The sequence below is a fragment of the Ovis aries genome, chromosome 15, assembly GCF_016772045.2.
Source record: "Ovis aries strain OAR_USU_Benz2616 breed Rambouillet chromosome 15, ARS-UI_Ramb_v3.0, whole genome shotgun sequence".
NCBI classification, from domain to species: Eukaryota; Metazoa; Chordata; class Mammalia; order Artiodactyla; family Bovidae; genus Ovis; species Ovis aries.
Genome location: NC_056068.1, coordinates 43,367,915 through 43,392,270, shown reverse-complemented (window position 1 = coordinate 43,392,270; position 24,356 = coordinate 43,367,915). Strand labels below are relative to the sequence as shown.

Below are 24,356 nucleotides of genomic sequence, written 5' to 3'. Positions count from 1 at the left end.
TTCCAGTGGTCATGTATGGATGTGAGAGTTGGACTGTGAAGAAAGCTGAGTGCCGAAGAATTGATGCTTTTGAACTGTGGTGTTGGAGAAGACTCTTGAGAGTCCCTTGGACGGCAAGGAGATCCAACCAGTCCATTCTAAAGGAGATCAGCCCTGGGTGTTCTTTGGAAGGAATGATGCTAAAGCTGAATATCCAGTACTTAGGCCATCTCATGCGAAGAGTTGACTCATTGGAAAAGGCTCTGATGCTGGGAGGGATTGAGGGCGGGAGAAGAAGGGGATGACAGAGGATGAGATGGCTGGATGGCATCACCGTCTCGATGGATGTGAGTTTGAGTGAACTCTGGGAGATGGTGATGGACAGGGAGGCCTGGCGTGCTGCGATTCATGGGGTCGCAAAGAGTTGGACACGACTGAGCGACTAAACTGAACTGAACTGAACTGATAGCAGTTTAACTCCTAAGTATCTCCCCAACAGAAATGAAAACCTGTACCCATACAAAGTCTTATACCCAATCTTTCATAGCACTATTATTCATAATAGCCCCAAACTGGAAACAACTGGAGAATGGATAAAATGTAGTATATTAATATAGTGGTGCAATATTCAGTCATAAAAAGGAATGAAGTACTAATACATGCTACAATATGCATCAACCTCAAAAACATCATGCTAAACGAAAAAAGCCAGACAAAAAGGTCACATATTGTGTAATTTGTTTATATTAACTGGATTGAAGAGGCAAATTTATAGAAATGGCAAGCAGAATAGTGTTTGCCTGTGTCTAGGCATGGGAGCTAAGACTGACTGCCTATGGTGGGCACTAGGGATCTTTTTCAGGTCATAAAAATGTTCCAAAACTGGATTGTGGTGATGATTGCATAATTCCATGTTGTTGTTGTTGTTTAGTTGCTCAGTCATGTCTGATTTTCTGTGACTCCATGCATTATAGCACACCAGGCTCCTCTGTCCATGGGATTCTCCAGGCAAGAGTACTGCAGTGGGATGCCATTTCCTTCTCCAGGAGGATCTTCCCGACCCCGGATTGAACCCAGTTCTCCTTGCCACATCTTCCACATTGCAGGCAGATTATTTACCACTGAGCCACCTGGGAAGCATAATTCCATGAATTAACTAAAATGTATTACACTGTATAGTTCAATAAAGTTAATTTTATAACATGTAAATTATGCCTCAAAGTAGTTTTTAAAAAACTGTAACTGGATTCCAACTATTTATATCTTCCAAATTACTATTCCTTTAATCTCTGATCATTTTTAAAATGACAAAACTTTTCATTAGTCATTCCTGCTCTGCAACCAATTTTTTTAACTTCCAGTCAATTTTTAACATTTTGTGAAAGGTAATTCTCAGAAGTTGCATTCATTTTCTTTAATCTATATAATCAAGATGACAATTTTGATAATGAGTTTCTTTCATTCCCCAATAACCCAATGAGTTGATGTAATCAGGCAAAATGAATGATCTAATGACTCACTCAGTCATGATCTAATGACTAATACTACTTTACAAAACTATAATGATTCTAAAGCTCTCTAAGTCGGCTGAAGGATTAAAAATACCACCTGTCAGACAAAATGATTTATACATTCTTTGGTATGTGCAGTATAACTCATTGTCTAACTGGCATGCTACCCACTTTTGCATCCTGTTTTTAACCCTTTTTTGTCCCCTCCCCATAGAGAAAAGGAATTTACACAAAGAATTTACACTGTTCTCCACTAGACTTATTTTTTCTCAAACGGTCCCAAGTACAACATCAATCTCTTTCCTCAGATCTCAGGAATAAAGGCTTCCTCCAACTCATCTATTCCTCCAAATATAACCTAGACAAATAACTTCTATGTGTTATCTGCAATGAATTTATTTTATGAAGAGAGATATCATGAAAGACTTATACCAACTGTTTGTTTCTTCATCAGTGACCATATATACGCTCCCCCGATTAGTTCCATTTCCACGTCTCCACCAGTGGCTTTTGGGAGTTCCTGGCTTGGACTGTGTTTGATCAACAAGGGTCCTGATGGCAGGCCATGGTCCATAATTTTTTCCATCCAATCTCAAAAAAGAGAAAAAGGATTCTCTTAATCTGTGGCTTACAGTATACATGTATCTATCATTGTATTGTTTAGTTGCTAAGTCATGTCCAACTCTTTTGCAACCTCACAGACTGTAGCATGCCAGGCTCCTCTGTCCATGGGATTTCCCAGGCAACAATACTGGAGTGGGTAGCCCTTCCCTTCTCCAGGGGATCTTCCTGACCCAAGGACTGAACCTGCATCTCCTGCACTGGTAAGAGGATTCTTTATTGCTGAGCCACCAGGGAAGAAGAATATATCTATATATGTTTATACATTCATAAACATAAAAATAAACACAAAGATCTAACTTCATGTTAATCTTCAGTTTTAAGTTTCATTCCAAGCACTGTCTTTCTCATTTTTTCTAAATGCTAAATTCTGGGAAAATTAGTTACAACTGAATATTCATTACATTCATTAAAGTGTATGTAGGTAGATTTTTCAAAGAAGCCAATTCTTATATGACCTAATAGGAATCTATTTAAATTAAAAATTCAATCAATATCTATTGAAAACCTACTGCTCAACAATCCCTGGATATGTGGGGACAAATAAAAAACAATGTCCACCTTCAAGAGTTTATAAGCTGACAGGAGAGAATGAACCAGAACTATACAAAAAGCAGAGACATTACTTTGCCACCAAAAGTCCGTCTAATCAAGGCTATGGTTTTTCCAGTGGTCATGTATGGATGTGAGAGTTGGACTATAAGGAAAGCTGAGCGCAGAAGAATTGATGCTTTTAAACTGTGGTGTTGGAGAAGACTCTTGAGAGTCCCTTGGACTACAAGGAGATCCAACCAGTCCATCCTAAAGATCAGTCCTGGGTGTTCGTTGGAAGGACTGATGTTGAAGCTGAAACTCCAATACTTTGGCCACCTGATGCGAGGAGCTAACTCACTGGAAAAGACCCTGATGCTTGGAAAGGCTGAGAGCAGGAGGAGAAGGGGACGACAGAAGATGAGACTGTTGGATGGCATCACCAACTCGATGGACATGGGTTTGTGTGGACTCCAGGAGTTGGTGATGGACGGGGAGGCCTGGCGTGCTATGGCTCATGGGGTCGCAAAGAGCCAAACACGACCTAGTGACTGAACTGAACTGAACTGAACTGATATATAACTTAGATTGGACTAAGTACCACAATATTTTTTTTTAATCATGAAAATATAGGTTGTTCCTGGAAATTGTATCTCACCCCTAACTACAGTCATTATGAGAACAGATAACAGGTATCTTAACTACCCCTTCCCATTAATTCCTAGGCCATCCTTCAAGGCTCAACTCAAATGCTTCCTTCCTATGAACCCTTTCTTGCTTCAGCTGAACAATATTTATTCATTCACTTTATCTGGATCAGTCTTTTGGCAAACAGCTTATGAACAAAATCTTAATATTTTGTTTCTAGCATTACAGATTTTATGTGCATCTCTTTTTAATTCTTTGTATTTTGTATTCTCAACCACTCCTAGGATAGCATCTCACACGTAACACTACATCGATGGAGTACTTATTCTTGACAAGGCATTGTGCTTAGTATTATATAGGAATTTTCTCACAAAAACCTTATAGCAGCCCTATTCATGCATTCAATCTTATTTTCAGCCTCTTCTGTGAGGGAGAAAATACTAGATTCACTTTAAACTCAGTAAACAAGACAGATACGGTCCCTGTCCTCAAAATCACAGTCTATGGCAATTGGTACTGTTGCTGTTCTCTAGTATAGAGATGAGGAAAAGTGAAGCTCAAAGAAGTTATCAATAATTTGTTTGCCCCAAATCACACATCAAAAAAGTGGCAGAGTCTGAATTCAAGTTCAGCTCTACAGACTGGATATTCAAGACCCTGTGCATATAACCACTATGTTCTAAAAGAGGTTGCTGATAAACACTTACTGAGATAAAATTTCAGAAAATTCCTGCAATGAAAACTATCCCAAGGATAATGAAGATTTCCATTCAATTTCATTCTGGAAGAGGAAACCAGGAAATGAACAAAAGGGCAGATGGGGGTTGTAGTAAAAGTCTCACACACACCAGGTAACTCAGAACTGCTAAACTAGCCATCTGCTGAGGATGCTCAGCACTGAGAATGTCCTCCTGTCTCTTCAATTTGTCCTTCCTCAGAGGCAGCGATTTGCTGCGCACCAGGGTGGTGTAGCCAAGTCATTAATTAGCAATGAGACCTTGTATCTCCTACCAGATAACCAGCAGTGTGGAGTGGAAGGATGCATAGCTCCTTACTTAAACGAGTCTGGGCGGGGAGGTATTCTTGAAAGGTGAACTCCCTTGCCTAGAAACGGCCTTCAAAAAGGTGTGAGTTGGAGGCAGCTAAGCCTGCAATGCAGGAGACCTGGGTTCGATCCCTGGGTCAGGAAGATCCCCTGGAGAAGGAAATGGCAACCCACTCCAGTACTCTTGCCTAGAAAATCCCCATGGACAGAGAAGCCTGGTAGACTATAGTCCATAGGATCGCAAAGAGTCAGACACGACTGAGCGACTTCACCTCACAAGCCTGGGAGCCAGCCACCACTATGGAGCCCACGTGCCCTACAGCCCAAGCTCTGCAACAAAGAGAAGCCACCGCAATAAGAAGCCCCCATAGGCAACAAAGAGTAGCCCCCGCTGGCCACAACTAGAGAAAAGCTCGTGCATGGCCACAAAGACCCAGCGAAGCCAAAAATAAATAAATAATTTTTAAAGAGGAGAAAATGGTGTGTGTGTACTTCTCACCAGAGGAGTGAGGAAGCTACCACGAGGGGATTCAGTTCAGTTCAGTCGCTTAGTCGTGTCTGACAATTTGTGACCCCATGAATCGCAGCATGCCAGGCCTCCCTGTCCATCACCAACTCCCGGAGTCCACTCAGATTTACATCCATCGAGTCAGTGATGCCATCCAGCCATCTCATCCTCTGTCGTCCCCTTCTCCTCCTGCCCCCAACCCCTCCCAGCAGCAGAGTTTTTTCCAATGAGTCAACTCTTTGCATGAGGTAGCCAAAGTACTGGAGTTTCAGCTTTAGCATCGTTCCTTCCAAGAGGGGATTACCAGACCCTAAACACAATGCATGGCATGCTGGAGTCCCTGGGTCACAAAGACCTGGACACAACTTGGCGACTGAACACCACACAATGCAGGTGCCCCTGGCCCTGTGGGCCGCCCATCCCAGAGCCCAAAGCCTGCTGGACTCCCTTCTCCAAATGCCACTGTGGAACCTGCACTGTTTGGCTTATCCTGGCCATCTCCTCAACTAAATGAGGTTTCAGAGTAGCGATATCCCAAAATATAGACACGGCATTACTAGGTGCCTGGAGGCACGCATCTTATTCCCCACAATTTATTAGCCCAACAAGGGACCACTTGGCTTTACATCAGGTTCCCCGCTAGAACGTATTTGGCTCAGACGGTAAAGTCTGCCTGCAATGCAGTAGACTTAGGTTCGATCCCTGGGTCAGGAAGATCCCCTGGAGAAGGAAATGGCAACTAATCCAGTATTCTTGCCTAGAAAATCCCATGAACCGAGGAGCATGGCGGTCTACAGCCCATGGGGTCGCAAAGAGTGGGACACGACAGAGCGACTAACACTTTCCCCGCGTTAAGCGGTGGAGACAGTTTCTAAGGGCCAGGTCCTGACCCAGAGGCTCCTGCAACAAGGAGGACAGCTTCCGCCACTGGTCCCCCCGACTGGCCCGCCGCCAGACCCCGCCCCCTGCATTCAGGCAGTTAACTGGACAACCGGCTCGCAGAGGCTGCAAGTCGGTCTCAAGAAGGCATGTGGGTCGCAGACTGCATACTCCACCGCACTGGCCACGCCCCTCACCACCACCCGGCCAATGGCCTGCTGCGCCGGCGCAGGGTGTTCCAGAACCAGTCCGCCCTTGCCGACTGAGCGCATGCGCCTTGAGAAGGGGACTGGGTGAGGGCTCTCTAACGTGGGGAGGGGGCCACGGAAATGGAGGGACTGAGAGCGCACGCCTTAGGCCCTGACAGGGCGCCGGCTAGAGAGCGCATTGGGCGAGCCGGGGGCAGTGGTCGCCAGGGAGGTCGAGGCTCTGAGTCCGACCCCGAAATGGAGTGGGGTCCGGCGCTCCGCTGACTCGCCCGTGTTTGTGTGTATGTTCCCTCGCAGGGCGACATGGAGAACTGTCTGGTGGCCGCGGCGCTGAACGGGGTGGACCGACGTTCCCTGCAGCGTTCGGCTAGGCTGGGTCAGGAAGTGCTGGAGCGGGCCAAGAGGAGGGCGGTGGACTGGCCTTCGGTGGAGTTTCCCAAAGGCAGCGTGGGGATCGTTTCCCGGGTGCGGCACTATGGAGAAAGAGGGCCGGCAGCCAGCCCCCAGCGCCTTCTCCCAGGAAAGGTGAGGAGGGCCTCTGCTGTGGACCAGCCCATTCATTCACTCATCAGCGGCTTGCTGAGAACCAGGGCACACCACACACTGGGACCCGAGGGATCCTGTGCTTGGCGGAAGCTGCTGTGTGTCAGGACAGCGAACCGGAAAGTCTTGAAAACTTGACATTTGACAGATTCTTACTGGGTAGCTTTAGGATACCGCTAGGTACCGCTAGTGCTCGGCCCTGATTGGTTACTTTTTAACGCAATTCTTAGAGGCTATCATCTGATACTCGAGGAAAGCCGACAAACCTTTGTCCTGGAAAAACTGCATGGATGTGTATTCCTTTTAGAGTTGGAATTCTTTCTCAATAAGATCATTTTACTAATTTAAACTTGCTCAGAGGGAGAGGGAGAGGGTGGGATGATTTGGGAGAATGGCATTCTAACATGTATACTATCATGTAAGAATTGAATCGCTAGTCTATGTCTGACGCAGGGTGCAGCATGCTTGGGGCTGGTGCATGGGGATAACCCAGAGAGATGTTGTGGGGAGGGAGGTGGGAGGGGGGATCATGTTTGGGAACGCATGTAAGAATTAAAGATTTTAAAATTTAAAAATAAAAAACTAAAAAAAATAATAATAATAATTAAAAAAAAAAGAACTACCTCAGAAGAAAAACACCCGCTGAACTGTTTTCATAGGGAATTTTCTGTTAGACTTTTAAAGATAAGATAGTACTGACAAATTGTTTTACAGCATGGAAAAATAAATTCATATATTTAAAAAAAAAAAAAAAGGAAAAAGGAAGGTATTTCCAAAATGACCTCCTTCTCCAGTAGGGAATACAGATCTCACTTGTGATTTGCCATTTATTCAAATAGAGAGAAGACAGACACCCGACCCTCAGTGCTTCCTTCAGAACAATGGCTGAATACATGAACTACACTTCAAGTCAGTGTGGGGTAAGTTGGTGTAAGCCAAAGCATGCCCCTGATCTGCCTGCTGATGGATCACAAAGTGGATTTTTGTGGAATTTAGGAAGAATCTGCACACCATCTGTTCACCCGGTCCTGCCTTCCTGGGCAGGTTGTAATTAGCCAAGGATTTACAACAGGTGATAAATCCAGGTTACAGTTCATTCAACAAATATAGACCGCCTAATGGCAACCCACTCCAGTACTCTTGCCTGGAGAATCCCAGGGATGGCAGAGCCTGGTGGGCTGCCGTCTATGGGGTCACACAGAGTTGGACACGACTGAAGTGACTTAGCAGTAGCAGCAGCTTTAGCTGTTAGGAGATTACAGCAGTGAACAAGGCAGAAAAGTTCTGCCCTCACTATTGTTTTTAGATGGGAGGTGGGTGCTTATTTACTGAATTCCAAAGTAAGACCAAACATAAGGAGTTTTTAAAACTTTGAACTAAACTAAAAAATTTTTAAACCTGTAGAATCACTCTAAACTGGAACTGAGTCTGTTTTCAAAGCAAAAATTGAAACAAAATCCCTCCACTGGATTTTAATCTCTTTTCCAAGTCCCTGATAATGTAGTTTTTAAATACATCCCTTTGGGTCCATATCACCTGTTTGTTCATATCACAAAGCTGATTTTGTGGCACAGACGCAGTGCCCTCATCAGAGGTAGTGTGGCTTAATGACAGGGGCAGCCTCCCAGGAATCAGACCTGTATTCTGCACTTCCTGGCTCTAATGCCTTAGGCCAGTTAGTTTCTCTCAGCCCTACCTTCCCCATGGTAAATTAACAATGTTCAAATCCTTGCCAGCCCTTTTAGTCTGTTTCTTCAGTTTCCACTGAGAGATGAACACCAGGAAATTGCTATAAACTGTAGCACAGAGGACCTACATGAGATTTTTGGTCCCATTCATTAAAATGGGTGAACAAAGGTTTTAAAGATACTCTTCTCAAAAGCATACACTAAGGTCATCTTTAAGTACTTTAAGGGAATGTTGAAGGTGGACCAGCCAACATTGAAGAAAATCACCTGCGTGGAAGATACTCTGTGTCTTTTAGGACTTAAAACAGATACTGTGGTCTTGTCCAGCCTAACATTTTATGATTCTTATGTGGGTGTAAGGGTGCTGGTCTCTATTGGCAAAAGGAAGAAAATGCCTCATTTCTGTCCTGCTTTTCAATTTCATAATGAATATTAAAATTTAAAAAAAACCCTCTAATGTTTCTACATCTTTTACAAAATCCTTATGACTCCAAGAATAGGATTCCAACCAACGAGATACAGTTCAGAGAGTATTTTTATGTTCTTATTCTGTGAAATGGTTTTAGAAAGATCCATAACTTTGGCTCTACTATAAAGTGATGAAGTTAAACACTTTGGTTCATGGTTCAGTAAAAGGAATATTTGTCTTTGGTTTGAGGTTTAGCAAATTGGTATTCTTCACTTTGGTTTTCAGTTCATGCTTGAGTTCAAGTCTCCATTAAAGAATGGAGCCTCAGAACTCCTTGGCTCTCTAGAGATAGAATTAAGAACAGTGTTCTGAGTTCGTTTTCAGAATTTTGAAGCAGCCCCTAAGTTACATCATTAGCTTCATGTCCTGACGTGCTTTTCCCAGCTTCTCATTCTTTTGGTCTCTTGACTTAAACATTGTCCCTACCCTTTGTTCCAAACAGGCAAGCTTATGATGTCCTCGACATTAGTAACTATCAAGGGCAAGTCTAAGGTTAACCTGGAGAGGGAGGAAGGAAGTAGACAAGAAAAAAACTGTTTTCTGATCCTTTGGATGATTTTGCCTAAATCAGAGACTTCTTCCTCCCCTCCTCCACATGGGGAGAATGGCTGCTTAGCGCTTGTATTTCCTGTTGTATTTCTAAATTGCCAGGAGATGCACCTCTCTCTTTTCTTGTCCTTGTCTGAGACTTAGTAAACATGGACCTGTTTGTCAGAACTTGTCATGAATAGAGATAAAAGGGCTTGTGCCTTGATATCAGAGTGAGGATGTTGTGAAAACTATTTAACCTGGCAGAGAGCATGGTCCTACCTAGCTTGAGTTGCCAGAGTTCTTGCCCTGCAGAGGCAGCAGATGGCAGCAAAGTAATGCCAACTGCAGTTTCCTTCTCTGCAACCACTTTACGATGGCTATGATTTGTTACATGACTTTGGAGGTTTCTTGGGAGGGCAGGTAATTTACCTGTGCTCTCTTGCCTCTCTTCTTAACCATAATTTGCCCAAGTAACAGGGTGTTTTTTGAAAATCTGACCAGACTCTTGGGTTACCCAATGTCTTCCACGTTACTTCTCTAGAAATATTACTCATCTGCACCAGAAGAAGGAGGGGCAACCCACGTCTACCGCTATCACAGAGGGACATCGGAGCTGCACCTGTGCTGTGATGTGGGGAGTGGTCGGGTATGTATCCTCAGCTGTGCTGTGCCCTCAGCCTCCCAAACTGGGAGGCCCTACATCCTGGGGCTTCTGCTGGATTGTGTTATTGGGCACTTTATGGAAATGTTTCTCCTCGGAGAAGTTACAGCAATGAACATGAAATAGGAGTTTTTGTCCAAAATACCAAGATCGATGCCACTGTAGGATCTTCAGTGACAATCCTGGGCCAAGGGATTCTTGAGCAGGCTTAACAAAAAGCGCTTCAAATATCCCCTTCTACATCTAGGGATATGAAAGAGACTTTTAATCATCATGTATTTTACTCTAAAGTAGTGATAAGTATCATGTCTTTGGTAATTTTAAAAAAGGAAGTTCAAGGAGGGGGTCTTTTTGAACATCCTTTTCCTAAACATAACAGTTACAGGCTTCTCACTATGAATTCCCTGTCTTACCACATGTCACTCTGGGAAGTCTAAAAGACTACTTTTTGAACTAATTCAACAGGAGTCCTTTGTTATTGTTTCTGGGAAGAGCAGGTTTTTCTTGTTTTTCAGCTCCCCTACTGCTACTGCTAAGTCACTTCAGTTGTGTCCAACTCTGTGCGACCCCATAGACGGCAGCCCACCAGGCTCCCCCATCTCTGGGATTCTCCAGGCAAGAACACTGGAGTGGGTTGCCATTTCCTTCTCCAATGAATGAAAGTGAAAAGTGAAAGGGAAGTCGCTCACTCATATCCAACTCTTAGCGACCCCGTGGACTGCAGCCTACCAGGCTCCTTCGTTCATAGGATTTTCCAGGCAAGAGTACTGGAGTGGGGTGCCATTGCCTTCTCCTCAGCTCCCCTAGTTGTACTCAAAGGTAGCAAACTAAGTCTAGAGTCTAATCCACGGTTGGATTCCTGACTTCCTTGTTTTGAGAAGGGACAATAGGGTGGCCACAGGGATGTGAGCAAGGACTGGCTGCGTGCCAGAAGTCCCTCCCGTTTCCCTGGCCTGGGGTGCGAGTGGCAGCACCAAGGCCTGGATCCAGGGCTCCCATTTCTGGCCCGACTCAGGCCCCCTTAAAAGCACCTGACCCTAAGGGGGCTTACAGGTGGGCAAGAGTCATTTGTATCCCTCCCCTCCCTTCCTACCTGGAGCAGGAAATTGCAACCCACTCCAGTACTCTTGCCTGGAAAATCCCATGGATGGTGGAGCCTGGTAGGCTACAGTCCATGGGGTTGCAAAGAGTCGGACACGACTGAGCGACTTCCCTTTCCCTTTTCACTTTCATGCATTGGAGAAGGCAATGGCACCCCACTCCAGTGTTCTTGCCTGGAGAACCCCAGGGACGGAGGAGCCTGGTGGGCTGCTGTCTATGGGGTCGCACAGAGATGGATACGACTGAAGCGACTTAGCAGCAGCAGCCTCCCTTCCTATAAAATGTAAGTTGATAACTCTAAGAGAAATTGACTTTCTCAGTTCAGCCTCTTCCTGTCTAATACTGCCACTGCTGGGAGAAGCACAGAAGAGAATTCTATTTTCTGAAAGCCTGTTAAACGTCAATCACTTTGGCACTTTAAATCTTTCCTACAGTCGAGTATCCCCAGGTTATAAACTGGAAATCAAGACTTAAGAGATATTAATCTGTCCCTCTCAATAAATGGCAGGTGTAGGATTCAAACTCAGATCTGCCTCTTCCAAAGCCCATGTAAGGATAAAAGGTAATGATGGTAAACATGTGACTAAAAGTACTTCACAGAAATCACTAAAAGCCTTAAGATCTTAGTGGCAACTTGGAAAACAGTGACAGCACAATTGTTAGTTCCTCATTAAATAGGAAAGAATTTCTACCATCTAGAAGTCAAAGTTTGGGCCCTCATCAGTGTTTCTACCTCTCTCTTCAGAGAAAAGACGCAGGCCTTAGTGTTGGAGGCATGCATCAGCCATCAGAGTGTGTGCTGAAGGCACCCCAGTCTGTAAGTACAGAACTTCTAGGGCACCGGGCTTCCCCACCACTGCCGTCCATGAATCAGCTGACCGGGTTATAACAGGGTTCTTTGTGTTGGATCTATATTATTTTTAAGTTGGGATATTTTTACCTTAGGGGAAAGTGTGCAGCATTTTAGTTCACTGTAAAATTATATTTTCTTGGTATCCTCCCTTCCCTTGAAATTTCAGAGATAGCGTTTGTGCCTCAACTCATAGTTGCGGTCAGAAAGAATGCAGAGCATTTGTAACTCCATTCCTACAGCTCAGCTGGGCCCTGCTAGAATGTCACCATCTGTTTAAGCAGCGGGAGGGGCCTGGCCTCCTGCTCATGAAGTGAAAATCATGGCTGAAATTCTGAAAGATACACATTCAGCTAGATCGGGTTCCAAAACATTTAAAGGAGTTTGTTCCTATTTTCCACAAATGTTTCTGTGTGAAAACATATAGTGATGAGTTTTTCAGGATAAAATACTCATTTGTTCATGAACCTAGGGGATCTTCTGGAACTTGGAAGGGCTGAATTCTGAGGAGTGGAACCCCTGTATGTTGCAGTAATAGTTTAATTTTTGTTGGTCTACAGTATACTGCTAGCCTGGATTCAGAATATACTAGACTTAGTAGCAACTAAGACTATTCTGTTTCTAGTACAAGTTGTTAGGCTTAGATGCCTATACCACTGGCTGGATTTTGAAAAATCCATCATAAGTTGAAAATACTACAAATCGAAAGTGTACTTAATATCCCTAAGCTGCTGCAAGTCATAGTTTCGCCTCGCCTGCCTTAAACAAGCACAGAACACTTATATACCCTGCAGTTGGGTAAAGTCATCTAACACAAAACTTATCATCTAACACAAAACTTACTTTATAATTAAGTTTTGAATAATTCATGTAATTTATCAAATGCTGCACTGAAAGTGAAAAGGAGACTGGTTGTATGGGTACAGAATGGTTATAAGTGTATCAGTTGTTTACTCTCCTGATTGCACAGCTGACTGGGAGATCCCTCACTGCTGCTGCAGCATCACACTAGTCTGCAAAAAGATCAAAACTGGAAGTACAGTTTCTGCTGAATGCATATCACATTCACATTATGGTAAAAAAAAAAAAAAAAAACACACACACATCATGAATCAGACTGTTGTAAGTCAAGGACCATCTGTATGGGAGAACCAGCCCTCCAAGGGAGGACATTAGCCAGCCAGCTGACTTGCTGCATGACAAAATGGAATCTGTTCATAGTCTCAACTTGAGGAGAAATGTTTCATCCTAATAATGAATTTAGCAAAGCACACCTAAAAGGAATGCTTTGCATCATCCTGCAGTGGCTTGCCATTACTGCTGATCTGTGCTAACAGGTGCCACTGCCCACTTTTGAGCCCCAAAGCAATGGTCATTAGGCTTTCCCTCCACCTGATTCTTACCTTTGTACTCCAGCCAGTGTGTCCTTTCATGATTCTTCATGTTCCTGCAACAACTCAGCATTTTCACATACATTCTTGTGAGCTAATTTTAGAAATAAGGAGACAAGCATAAAGAGGGTGAGACTGGCCTGAATGGCAGTTCTGTTACGTGGCCAAGCCAGGTGCAGGAAGCAGAACCTCCGTCTCCCACGTTAGTGCCTCTCAGTGCACCACACACAAGGTGCTCTGACAGCAACAGGACATGAAACCTCTAAACTGGTAATATCTGCTTTTCCTTCCAGGCTGAGAACATCTCTAAGGACCTCTACATAGAAGTATATCCAGGGACCTATTCTGTCACTGTGGGTGCAGATGACTTGACCAAAAAGACTCACGTGGTAGCAGTTGATTCCGGACAAAGTGTGGACTTGGTCTTCCCCATATGATGTTGACCATCACAGGCATCACATCACCTTTTTCTAAGTATCAAGAAGAATAAAGCCACTGGATATTCTTAATATGTACACATAAATCCTGCCTTTAGTGCTGACTGTAGAGGGTCAGCCTTGCTAGGAACTGGAGAGTGTCTCTTTCAGTGCCTATTTTAACTTGAAAGTCCCTTCACCCTCTTCTGCCTGAAAGTAATAATGTCATGATGCTGTCTGATTAGTTGTTACAGCTTGCTTTCCAAGCAAAGGTTAATTATGATAATAAAGGGAGAGATTTGGAAATGAAGAAAATTCCTTTTTATTGGCATTAAGAAGGGAAACAAAACATCACTCCTGTACAATTGAGGCTTTATGAAAGGATAACAGAGAGGCTGTGGACATGTTTGCCCAAAGCAGGCCAACCATGTTCTGTAGCTTCTATGGAAGAGGCATCCTCAAGCAGGTCTCACCCGGCCCCTGGCAGGGAGCCCTGGGCTCCTGACTCCTGTGCTCCTCAGGACAGGTGAAGATTACTGGACTGTCATCTGTGGCCCTCACTGTGCCATTTCCTTTGAAGAGTGCCTTGTCAGCCACTCTGTAGCTCCTCCTCAGGTTACCACCTCTAGTCTTTAGTTTCCTATAAGAGAAAACAAAAAACAAAAAACACTGAGAGTCTTATGCTGACTTTAAAAATCAGCAACTTTTAATCCTTAAAATTATGAAGTCACTGCTGTGTCCTAAGTGTCTTTAAGCTAGCACACCAACAGTATTGTTGCATCTCAGTTTAACTGCCTAGGACTTCACCTCGTTTTGAACGTGTAAGTTTTGCCTCAGAAAAAAGGCCAGTATTTTATATGATGAAAACAAAGTTTTAAGTAGAGCTATCTTAGCATTCCTAGTGAGGAGCAGACTCATGGACAGAAGGCCTAGTAAAGCAGACCCATACACTCCATCACCAGGTAGAGGGGTCACTTAAACAGGGATCCTCGCACCCCCAAGAAGCCAGTGATGAAATCTGTGGGTTCTGCAAGCCTTCTGAAGTCATATGCAAGACTGTGGGTGTGACTCCAAGAGACCAGAGAGCCCTGGAGGGAGCCCTTCAGAAGCGCCCCTGCAGCCGTTCTGCTCTACCTTGATCCTGGGGCTTCTAGTCTCGGGGTTCTGGCCTCCTGACGTGCAGCAGTGCCTTGGCTCAGGTTCCTGTTCGGCTTCTCTGGGCAGGATCTGCAGCAGCTTCGTGCCAGTGACGTCCAGGGCCAGCTCCCTGGGACTCCCCGCTGCAGCAGGTTTCTCCCTCTGTTGTCTGTTGCTCTTCTCATCTTTCTGGGTGCTGCACAGTCTTATTCCTGAACCCAAAGTTCAGTTAGTTGAATATGCTACCATTTTGATGGGGTTAGTGTTGATGACTTGGGTAGGACTAAATCAGGGATCACAGAATCCCTTAACTCCCTGAACCCGGTTCCAGTCATAAGCAAGGGAGGAGAGCAGCCTGTCTGCTGGCAGGAATCCTGCCTCCAGGTTTGTTAGGTTAGGATCAGACAGTAACCTCTCAGCCTGAAACTAAAAGGAGCCAAAAGTGTGGCAGGCGGGGGACCCATACAAGAGGATCCTTAGGGGGCAGGGCCTCAGACCAGACTGGCAAGCATCAGTTCTTGGTGGCACTCAAGCACAATTAGGAGAAGCAAAGCAGCACATTTTCTTAAAAGGGAACAAGATCTGGAGGGGAGAGAAGAAAACCTCTGGTGTTTGCCATGGTTTCCAGCCCGGCACACATGTCCTTTTACACGCTTCATCTCACTGGTTAGTGAGGCACAGCGTCTGCCTGGGACAAGGGCTGGTGACGGGCCCTTTCTCCACACCCCATCCAGGCTTGTTCTCCATAGCATTGAGTGCAGGTGTGGAATTTGGCAGAGGGCAGGCTCACTGATTATCATGGTTCCACTCCAACTTTGCCTGGAGCATAACAAATGGTCCAATAACCTAGAGGAAAGCGAGGCCAAGTACCTAAAGATACTCTTATTTCTCTTTATGGCCAATTATTAGAATTTATTTGGGGATGCAGGGTACTTTAGAGAGGATCTGTTTAAATATGGTAATGGGGAGAGAGGCTGAGCATAGGTGTAGCTGGTTGGGTGGCAGAGGTAAGAGCAGTGTACACTGGGGCCAGGAAAGATTGGTCTGGACTCAGTTGGGTTTGGAACAGTCTGGATAGAATGCCATGGAGCAGGCCATGGGAATGCAGGCCTGGAGCCAGGGCAGGTCTGCGTACCATGGCCCTCTGGTTACCCCACTGGCCTGCCTCTCCATGAGGCAGGGCCTCATCCTATCTCAGTTGCTCCCCAGAGGCTACTCACTGTTGGATAGATACAGCTTTTCTTTCCCTAGTCTGTGCTGAAGCAGGAGGCAGTGGAAGCTATGGAGAATTTAACTTGAAAACTCTAGATTTGGGCAGTATTTATATTATCACTTGGAGGGCACACCTGTAGAAACCTGTTTCCAAGCACTTCTGCCAAGGCCTTTCACTGCGAGGAAAGACATCCAGGAAGCTCTCCCTGCCCCATCTTGACATTTTCTATACAAAGTGTCCTCTTAGAGAGTGCAGGAAGAGCTCCAGTGGTCATAGCTAGATTCCTGTCCCTCTAGTTATTCCCTCTCAGACATGGGGGAAAAATCCCACACCTTGAAAGCTAAGGAAGGAACCATCATATAAAATACGACAGCAGCTGGGACGTCTCTGGTGGTCCAGTGGGTAAGAATCCACCTTGCAATGCAGGGGATCTGGGTTCAATCCCTGGTTGGGGAACTAAGATCCCACATGCTGCAGGGCGCCCATGTACCACAGCTAGACAGTCCATGTGCTGCACCAGGAAAGAGCCTACATGACCCGACCCTGGGTGCCACAACAAAGACCCAACGCAGCCAAACAAAAATCAGCAACTAATATGTCTATCCCTGCCCACTCCAAAGGCCAGGGACCCAGAGGAGTCACCAAGAAAGTTTCTCACTGCAGAAACAATTTCTCAGCTTCCTGGAACAGAGGACTAATAAAGTCCTTATGCCTGGAGCAAGACTGAAATCCCTGTGGGGTGAGAGGTCCTGACTAAGCAGATATCCTGGAAATAGGGCAATGGCTTCAAATGGGGACTCACAGTGAGTCCCAGAGTGGGCAGTGTCTACAGATCCTTACACCCTTAGCAGTGGTATTCTTTAACCCTCAGTATCTCTGCCCCAGGTTGAATGTTCATTTAGTTCACTGAAGGTTGAATTAGTCATCCCAGGGCCCCAAGAATCTAGTCTAGGGCTGGCTAGGGCAAGCCATCTCCTTCATAAAGCTCTGCCAGCTGCCTTAGGCATCTGCTCTTTCGGCCACATTGGGAATTTAGATCGCATGGCATGAGGCATTATCAGCGATACAGTACCCTAAGCCTACGAGGGTATGTTACATGGGTGTTTGCTGGGGTAGAGAAGTTCAGGGGTGGCTGCAGATTGCTGACAGGGACACTGCCTCCCCTCTCCATGGCAGACCGAGATGATTAAGGCTGTGCCTGGTTCTTCCCACTCTGACTTCCTCAGGGGCTCATATGAAGAGCAGAGTCTGATGACCAATGTTTAAAGACGTTTCTGAGTTCTCAGGGCCTTGAAGACTCTAATCAACATGTGGAGGCATTCTGACTGCACATGTAGAGAAAAATCACAGCCTCAAAGGAAAGTGAAGGAGGGGAGGGTAGAAACGGACAATGGCAGTGTCCTGCCAGTAGACTAGTGAAGAAAGAAAGGACAGTTGTCAAATAGGGATGCAAAGCTTAGCACCAAGATTAGCCCATCCTTTCTTGTTAGGTTTCCATTTAATCAATAAAGCCCATTACTTCCCTCTTATCACAGCCCCCCTTCAACATGACCACACCCCTCAGTGTTACTTCCAGTTCCATCACAGCACACACGTGTATCAGATTCCTGAGAGACCACCCCCACCCAAGGAGGGCGTTGCAGAGGGGAAGGGAGCAGGGGCCTCGGCCCCACCCTAGGAAAAGGCCTACCTAGCTTCCCTGGGTGCGGCTCGGGCCCGTTTCTCCTCCAGTACCTCCACTCGGGCTGGCAGAGGCCACCCTGCTTCCTCGGAGACTTCTCGAGAAGGATGGGGTCCGTGTTGACTGTGCTGTTCACCAGCAGCCTCTGAGGGGGGCCCATCTCCAGCTCATTCTCCAAATCCTCGTCTTCAGAAGAGGAGGAGGAGGCGGAGGAGGAAACAGCCACGGGAGCCTGCACTGCCGCTTCTTCCTCCTCAGGACTCTCCAGGGGCAAAAGCTGGGCTGTGGGCTTCAGCTCCGCTTCGGGAGCTTCTCTGGCTGCGACCCCTGAGGTCCTGATTAGAGGCCACCAAGTGGGTCCAGCCAGGGGGCAGCAGCAGAGGCAGCCCTGGACCAGCAGCTGGCAGCCGGCGTGTGGGTAGCAGGGAGCACACAGGAATGGAGGGCTCAAAGGAAGCCCGCTGGTGGCAAAGCCAGCGACCGGCCCCACCACAGAGCAGCAAGGGGCCCAGAGGAGGGGCCTGGGGTGCTCCCTGGCGTAAGGCTTATGCAGCCCGTCCACAGCCTTCTTCCAGACAGCTGCGGGCACCCACTGGACCCCTCTGAGAGGCACTGGAGCTGTCCTGCCATTCCAGAAGTGAACAGTAATTTCTTCTTCTTTCGGGGATGCTATGTAACAGAGAAGGGCAACATTTTGTTACAACCGCCTCTTCTACATCAAGGGTAAAGGTTCTCCTCTCCCCAGAAGCAAAGCCTCAGCACGGCCCCTCAGTTTTGCCTGCTGTCTCACGCACACCTGTCCCTGTAAAGCCTGCCAGGGACGCTCCTCACCTGCCCCATGTTTACCTCCCCGTCCTGTGCCTCCATATCTCAGTTTTCGCATCAAAACCAAAATCCCTCCTCAGGTGGGGGGAGGGGAGGAGAAGTCTCCACTGTGGTTTTCTGAATTACAACGATGCTGCCTGGCTGGCCCCACACAAGGGGATACTGTATCCATGCCCGGATGACTGGTGGGGGACCAAGCACAGGTGTGACCTCTGGATAACCTCACCACACCATAGGTCAGGTAACCAACACAGACATGGTAGCCTTGGGTGATTTTGCCCTAATAAAAAATATTTGTCTATCTGCGGTCACCCTCGGGATGAAGCTGCAAGTGAAAGGGTAAGGATTTCCTCAAGCCCCTAAGACCCCTAAGCTGTAGAGATACCCGCTTTACTCTTTCCTCAGCCTGATCACCAGCCTCGCTCCTGGGAGCCCCAGAGCAGCTCCCTTACCTCTCTGGGGGTCTCTCGCCTCCAAGCCCAAGAGAACAGTGCCAGGACCATAGCGCTGTTGGTCAGGGCCCCAGGGTGCCAGCACCTTGTCCCCAGGTCGCAGTGAGTATTCCATGGTTGGTGAGAACTGAATGACATCTTCCTCTAAGACCACGCTCTGCCGTTGGGCTGGCAGCTCTGGGCCTGCGGCAAGGGGAGCCTCAAATTCCACCAGCAGTAACCCCTGCCTCTCCAGCTGTGGGAAGGAAAATATTCAGAATAATACCTGGCCTTAGGAAGTACTACAGGGAGCCTCACGGTCCCCTACAACGCCCAGAGCCAGGCTGAGGGTCTCCCTTCCACACAGCAGGGGCCAGCTAAAAGGGGCCAGGCCAGGTGCTGCTGGAGCCCATTACGGCAGGGACAGGCCGGCTGAGAGGCAGAGGCTCTCCCTCTGCTTCCTGCTGTGGCAACTCTTGTTTATCACTTCCTGCCTTTCCCTTCCCGTGTGCTTTCTTTTCCTGTTTTTCTTTTCTCCTATCTTTATTTTTGGTCTGCAATTCACAGGAGTAAACTGGGTCCTCTCCATCTTTCCCAAAGCACCCCTCTTCTCCCAGCTCTCCCAGGAAGTGTTGTCCCCGTGTCCTGGACCAGCCAGGGGTGGGGTATCAATCACAGGCCGTGTCAGGCAAGGACATCTGTGGCTGCTCCCAGGGCAGCCCTGGGCACTGCCTGCATGTCCATGACGGGAAGCGGGGCCCAGGAAGGAATGAGCCGCCTGACAGGGAGGGCAGGAGGAATACTGAGCTAATCAAAAGAACAAGCTGTTTGGAGAACTCAGTCTGATTTTTGAAGAGTGATAAAGTCTGGTTACAAATTAACTTTTATCTAGTCACTAGACAAAATCTGGAGAAGGCAATGGCACCCCACTCCAGTACTCTTGCCTGGAAAATCCCATGGGAGGAGCTTGGTAGGCTGCAGACCATGGGGTCACTAAGAGTCGGACACGACTGAGAGGCTTCACTTTCCCTTTTCACTTTCATGCAATGGAGAAGGAAATGGCAACCCACTCCAGTGTTCTTGCCTGGAGAATCCCAGACATGGGGGAGCCTGGTGGGCTGCCGTCTGTGGGGTCGCACAGAGTCAGACACGACTGAAGCGACTTAGCAGCAGCAGTAGCAGACAGAATCTATATTTGAGCAAACTCCTTCTGATATTTCATTTGAAATCACATATTAGTTACTGGAAAATGACAAAATGACTTTTGATTGGAAATTCTGTAACATATATTTAATAAATCACACTAGTTTTCCCTCTATGGACCCACATTCACAAAGTCTGACTCTGAAAAGAAAGAGAAAAATCCCAATGAAGCAAGCAGTCACCAAAGTAAAGCCCAGGCCCGGCCCCAGCACATAGGCACTGTGCCCCCACGCGGAAGGACACAGGCGCACATGAGGTATACACGGGCTGGCTCCTTTTTCCCTTAGGCTGGTGCTCCTAACTCCACACACCGAATCTTCCTGAACAAAGTGCTTTTACTGTACATTTTCTTCACTGTTACGGGTTGAATTATGTCCCCCCAAAATTCATGCTGATGACCTAGCCCCTAGGACCTCAAAATGTGTCACACTTAAAGTCTTAATGACTTAAGACAAAGTCACACTGAGGATGACTGAGTAGAGTGGGCCCCTAATCCATGGCTGGTGTCCTTATAAAAAGGGGAAATTTGAACACAGACATGAGCCCAGGGAGAACAGCAAGTGAAGATGAAGACCAAGTGCAGGGGGATGCTTCTACAAGCCAAGGGACATCAAAGATTGCCAGCAAACCACCAGAAGCTGGGAGAGGTGCACGGAACAGATCCTCCCCCAGCACCCCCAGAATCACCACCCCTACCCACACCTGACTCTCCCCAGAACTGAAAGAATTAATTTCTATTGTTAAAGCCACTCAGTTTGTGCCACTTTGTTATGTAGCCCTAGCAAACTGATGCGCTCACTGACATTACATTTTCACTTCCACATCCTGGCCATGGAAGATCTGTGCTTATTTAAGACACTGAACAGCTGAGGCATATCAGGTATGACAGGGCCACCCAGAGGAGCATATGGGGAGACATGGGGACTGAGGGACTTGCCTCTGGAGCAGCCTTTATCTGAGCCCTGTAATAAAAGCCATCTGGTTCCTTTCTTGCCAGGACCCATGTGTCAGCAGCCTCTCCAACTCTTCCCAGCCAACCAGGCCCCTGCGATGCTGGGTCAGCAATGTGGAGACACGGGTAGTAAGATGCGTATCTGGGGGAAAGCAAATGGAATTAGGGAAGTAGAGAAAAGCGAGCCCTAAAACCATCAAGAAACACATTTCAAAGTTAGGTCTGAGCAGAACCATGGGGTGAATATGACAGTTAAGGCGATATGGAACAGAAGCCTGTGTAGAAATGCAATCTGTGACTTCCGATAAGGTAAATTGTTGGAAGAGGAAGGAGAGGAGAGTGAAGGGAATCGCTGTTTAAGGCCTGGGAATTGTTTCAAGGTAATCAGAATGGGATTAGCCTTGATATATAATGGGATGGCCTGATTAACTGGTTCAGAGACTAGATAGCAGACCAGGAAAGTGTTCTTCCAGGACGGGAGATCCTGAGGCGGTGTGGGGGATTCTGGGATGAGGTGTGGAGGCTTGGATGGTGGTGACAAAGGAGCAAAACTGCAAGGAGGCTGAGCACTATGGAGTCGGGAGAGAGGAGGAAGTGTCTGAGCAGGGGAAGCACAGGGGCTGAGTAAGAGGCTGAGGGACAGAAAAAAGGAGAAGCTGGTTCTGGGAACTCTGGTAGACAAAACCAAGCCATAGGGAATTGTTGAGTCAGGTTTTGGTTTTCCAAAAAAAAAAAAAAAAAAGTGTTTATTTTGCGGTCAAGCCAGGATACAGGATTGTTTAAACTCTGGCTTTGAAGGGAAATGGTCCACATGGGTGAAACAAGAAAGGGGGCAGTAGGGTCCAGGCCTGGGCAGACTGACTTGAATAGCATGGGGGCTTGCATGATTTGTATGTGCTTATTGGCTGAAGCTCCCTTCCCCTCTTGTATTCACACTGTAGACAGCTAACTCTGGGTACCATTCACAAAAAGCTAGGGCAACTGAGGGAACCTGAGGAGAGATCTGGCGACCTCACCTAATTCCCTCATATAGTGCCAGGGCAAGTCGCAGAGAAGATCAGAGCCAGAAGTTTTATAACTGGCGTTGCCTGCCTTCTCCCACACATGTTAACTCTGACATCAGCCCCTCTGCTACAAGGTGGGACAAAAGCCAGGTCAGCCCTTGTTGGTGGGGTTAGAGTTTATTTATATTTTGGCTGCACATGGAGGCATGCAGGATCCTAGTTCCCCAACCACGGATCGAACCTGTGTTCCCTGCGGTGGAATCCTGGAGTCCTAAACACTGGACCTCCAGGCAGGTCTCTATGTATTTACTTATGTATTTATTGTGAGTACAATTGGGGGGATTATAATAACTCAAGGAACTCAACCCACACGGGTAAGGAACCCTTTTGTCTCCCACCATTTTGAGCCAAGAGCAGAGAGGAAAAAGGAAGCACAGATGGGTACCTGGTGAGGAGGCTGTGCCGGGTCAGCCAGGGTGCTCGGCAGGCGAGGGGGCAGGTGAAGGAGAGGTCCCAGGGAGGAGCAGCGCCGGCCCAGGCAGGGGCCTTCAGGGTCGTGGCCACGCTGCAGTATTTGGGCAAAGGCGTCCCAGGCCCCGCGGAGGAGTCCATAGACCTCGGCGAAAACACCTGAGAACCAGCGGCTCTATTACCTGAGTCGCAGCCCGCAGCCCAGCAGAGGCCAACGCGCTGCGCTCAGCTTTGCGGTTTGCTGCCTCTCCGCGGCCCCACCCGCTCCCACCACGCGCAGGGTGTCCCCAGAATCATCACCTGCCCGGGAAGACTCCGCTCAGGAAATAGGGGAGGGGTTGAAACAGCAAGAGCTGTGACTTCAGAGAAACCCAGCTGGACGTCCTTCACCGCCGGCTGGCTGCGTGCTCACTTCACCTGGGAGCGTCAGTTAACGCCCTGGAGATGATCTGTGGAAAGCACCTGGCATCTTTAAGTAGCTCAATCAATATACGTTAGTTTTTTTACGCGCCCCCCCCCACCCCCTCGCTTCCACCCCAGTTGTTGGGACTTCGGGGGTTTAAGATCATATTTTCTTTTACAAATCCCAGCCCTTGATGACAAACTGACCCCTAACCCAAGCCACAGACTTCCCTCCTAACCTGGTCACCTGGGGGACTAACTCGACCGAGCTGAGAGCCCATGGCGGTGGCCTCCGAAGATGTGCTCAGAGGCGACAGCTGCCACCCAGGGCCTGAGATCACACGCGGCTGGCCCAGCCCAAATCGGCCCTGTTGGGTGTGCTCCTGCCCAAGCCCACGGTTCTGACCCCAAGCGTACTTACCACAGCCCCAGCCAGACTCCTCCACCTCAGCCTCGGTCCCTTCCGACAGTTAGGAGTTCACAGCCTCAGCCCAACCGACTCCTGGTTGCCAAGCAGGTTGCCATGGATACAGCCAGCTGGGCCAGAGGGAGTGTACTGAGCATGTGCGGAGGGGTGACTGGGGCCTTGGGCAGCATGGGCGGGAAGAGAGGGTAGGGGGTTGGTTATTCACTGCCTTTCTGGAGAGTGGTGTTGACAGGTGGTGTTGAGGAGAAGGGCCAATGTAGCATCACTTCCCAAAAGCTATGCTTCTCCACTGCTGAAAAAGTCAGTGGTGGTGGGAAGCCCTCCTGGATCTAGGAGAGTCTTGGGAGGGAGGGGGCTGACCCCACAGAGTCTCAAGGCTGTTGATCTGCCTTCCTCCTCTGTGGGCAGGAGGCTGGAGTGGAGGGAACCTGCTGGTTGGCTTAAGGACTCTAAGAGAATTTGTAGTTTAAAATGAAAGAACCAAAAGTGTAAGCACGTTTGTCTGAAGGGGACAGGACTGCTGAGAAGCAGGTGTGTGGTGATATCTTAGGGTGGTGGGAGTGGACAGTGGGACCAAATGAATAGAAGTTCAGAGTCCGCTCTCATTTGCACATCCAGAGGATGGTATTTGAGGCATCTGACAGCCATTTTGCGGATCTGTGAGTGTCTCTACCACATCTAATCCCCCCTTCCACCAGTTCCTCTTTCTGCTGTGAATCTGAGTGGTAGGGAGAGGCTGGCTGTACCCCTCGTTGCTGTGTGTCCATCAGCACGTTCCATCCCCTGTCCTCTAAGGCATCGGCATGTACTGTGCCTCTCCAGTCAGCGTGAATCTCAAGACTTTTGTTAGAAATCTTGGTTATAGAATTTATGTTTCCTCCTATACATAAATAAGAAAGCTTATAGTTCTGGGAGCTCCTGACAGTCTTTCTGGGACACTGAAGCTATTCCCAGAGAGGATAGATCTAATGAACACAGATTTTTGGTGACAGTGTTGTGCCCTGCCTGAACCTGTACCCCTTGCCGTAG

General features: G+C 47.5%; 2 protein-coding genes and 1 long non-coding RNA gene across 5 annotated transcripts; 1 reads left to right on the top strand and 2 right to left on the bottom strand.

Annotated features, from left to right (window-relative positions):
• Positions 1 to 705: 705 nt before the first annotated feature.
• Positions 706 to 6,576, bottom strand: LOC132657819 (uncharacterized). Its single transcript, XR_009596516.1, has 2 exons — positions 1,923 to 6,576; positions 706 to 1,109 (listed from the first exon to the last, which is right to left on the bottom strand). It is a non-coding gene; the product is annotated as an uncharacterized LOC132657819 (long non-coding RNA).
• On the top strand, positions 5,983 to 13,896 carry AKIP1 (A-kinase interacting protein 1). 3 transcript variants are annotated; one of them, XM_012095807.4, is made up of 6 exons: positions 5,983 to 6,015; positions 6,229 to 6,456; positions 7,314 to 7,394; positions 9,704 to 9,808; positions 11,670 to 11,741; positions 13,459 to 13,896. In XM_012095807.4, the coding sequence occupies exons 2-6, from the start codon at positions 6,235 to 6,237 to the stop codon at positions 13,600 to 13,602; spliced, it is 624 nt and encodes a 207-aa protein (XP_011951197.3). In that variant the 5' UTR covers positions 5,983 to 6,015; positions 6,229 to 6,234; the 3' UTR covers positions 13,603 to 13,896. The 3 variants fall into 3 exon arrangements, with proteins under 3 accessions (XP_011951197.3, XP_004016224.3, XP_060255332.1); XM_004016175.5 differs by having other exon boundaries at positions 5,993 to 6,456; XM_060399349.1 differs by lacking the exon at positions 11,670 to 11,741 and having other exon boundaries at positions 5,993 to 6,456; positions 13,459 to 13,674.
• C15H11orf16 (chromosome 15 C11orf16 homolog) lies at positions 13,880 to 23,368 on the bottom strand. The gene is made up of 8 exons (XM_004016173.6): positions 23,322 to 23,368; positions 22,799 to 22,947; positions 22,473 to 22,657; positions 21,009 to 21,165; positions 18,890 to 19,124; positions 17,622 to 18,281; positions 14,716 to 14,930; positions 13,880 to 14,221 (listed from the first exon to the last, which is right to left on the bottom strand). The coding sequence occupies exons 3-8, from the start codon at positions 22,637 to 22,639 to the stop codon at positions 14,207 to 14,209; spliced, it is 1,449 nt and encodes a 482-aa protein (XP_004016222.4). The 5' UTR covers positions 22,640 to 22,657; positions 22,799 to 22,947; positions 23,322 to 23,368; the 3' UTR covers positions 13,880 to 14,206.
• Positions 23,369 to 24,356: the final 988 nt, after the last annotated feature.

Coding starts and splice junctions, on each gene's coding strand:
- AKIP1 (XM_012095807.4), top strand. CDS start 6,235: ATGGAGAACTGTCTGGTGGCCGCGGCGCTGAACGGGGTGGACCGACGT. Junction 6,457..7,313: donor AGCGCCTTCTCCCAGGAAAG/GTGAGGAGGGCC, acceptor TTATTCAAATAG/AGAGAAGACAGACACCCGAC. Junction 7,395..9,703: donor ACACTTCAAGTCAGTGTGGG/GTAAGTTGGTGT, acceptor TTACTTCTCTAG/AAATATTACTCATCTGCACC.
- C15H11orf16 (XM_004016173.6), bottom strand. CDS start 22,639: ATGGACTCCTCCGCGGGGCCTGGGACGCCTTTGCCCAAATACTGCAGC. Junction 19,125..21,008: donor AGATAAAGGCTGCTCCAGAG/GCAAGTCCCTCA, acceptor TCCTTCCCACAG/CTGGAGAGGCAGGGGTTACT. Junction 18,282..18,889: donor GGCGAGAGACCCCCAGAGAG/GTAAGGGAGCTG, acceptor TCTGTTACATAG/CATCCCCGAAAGAAGAAGAA.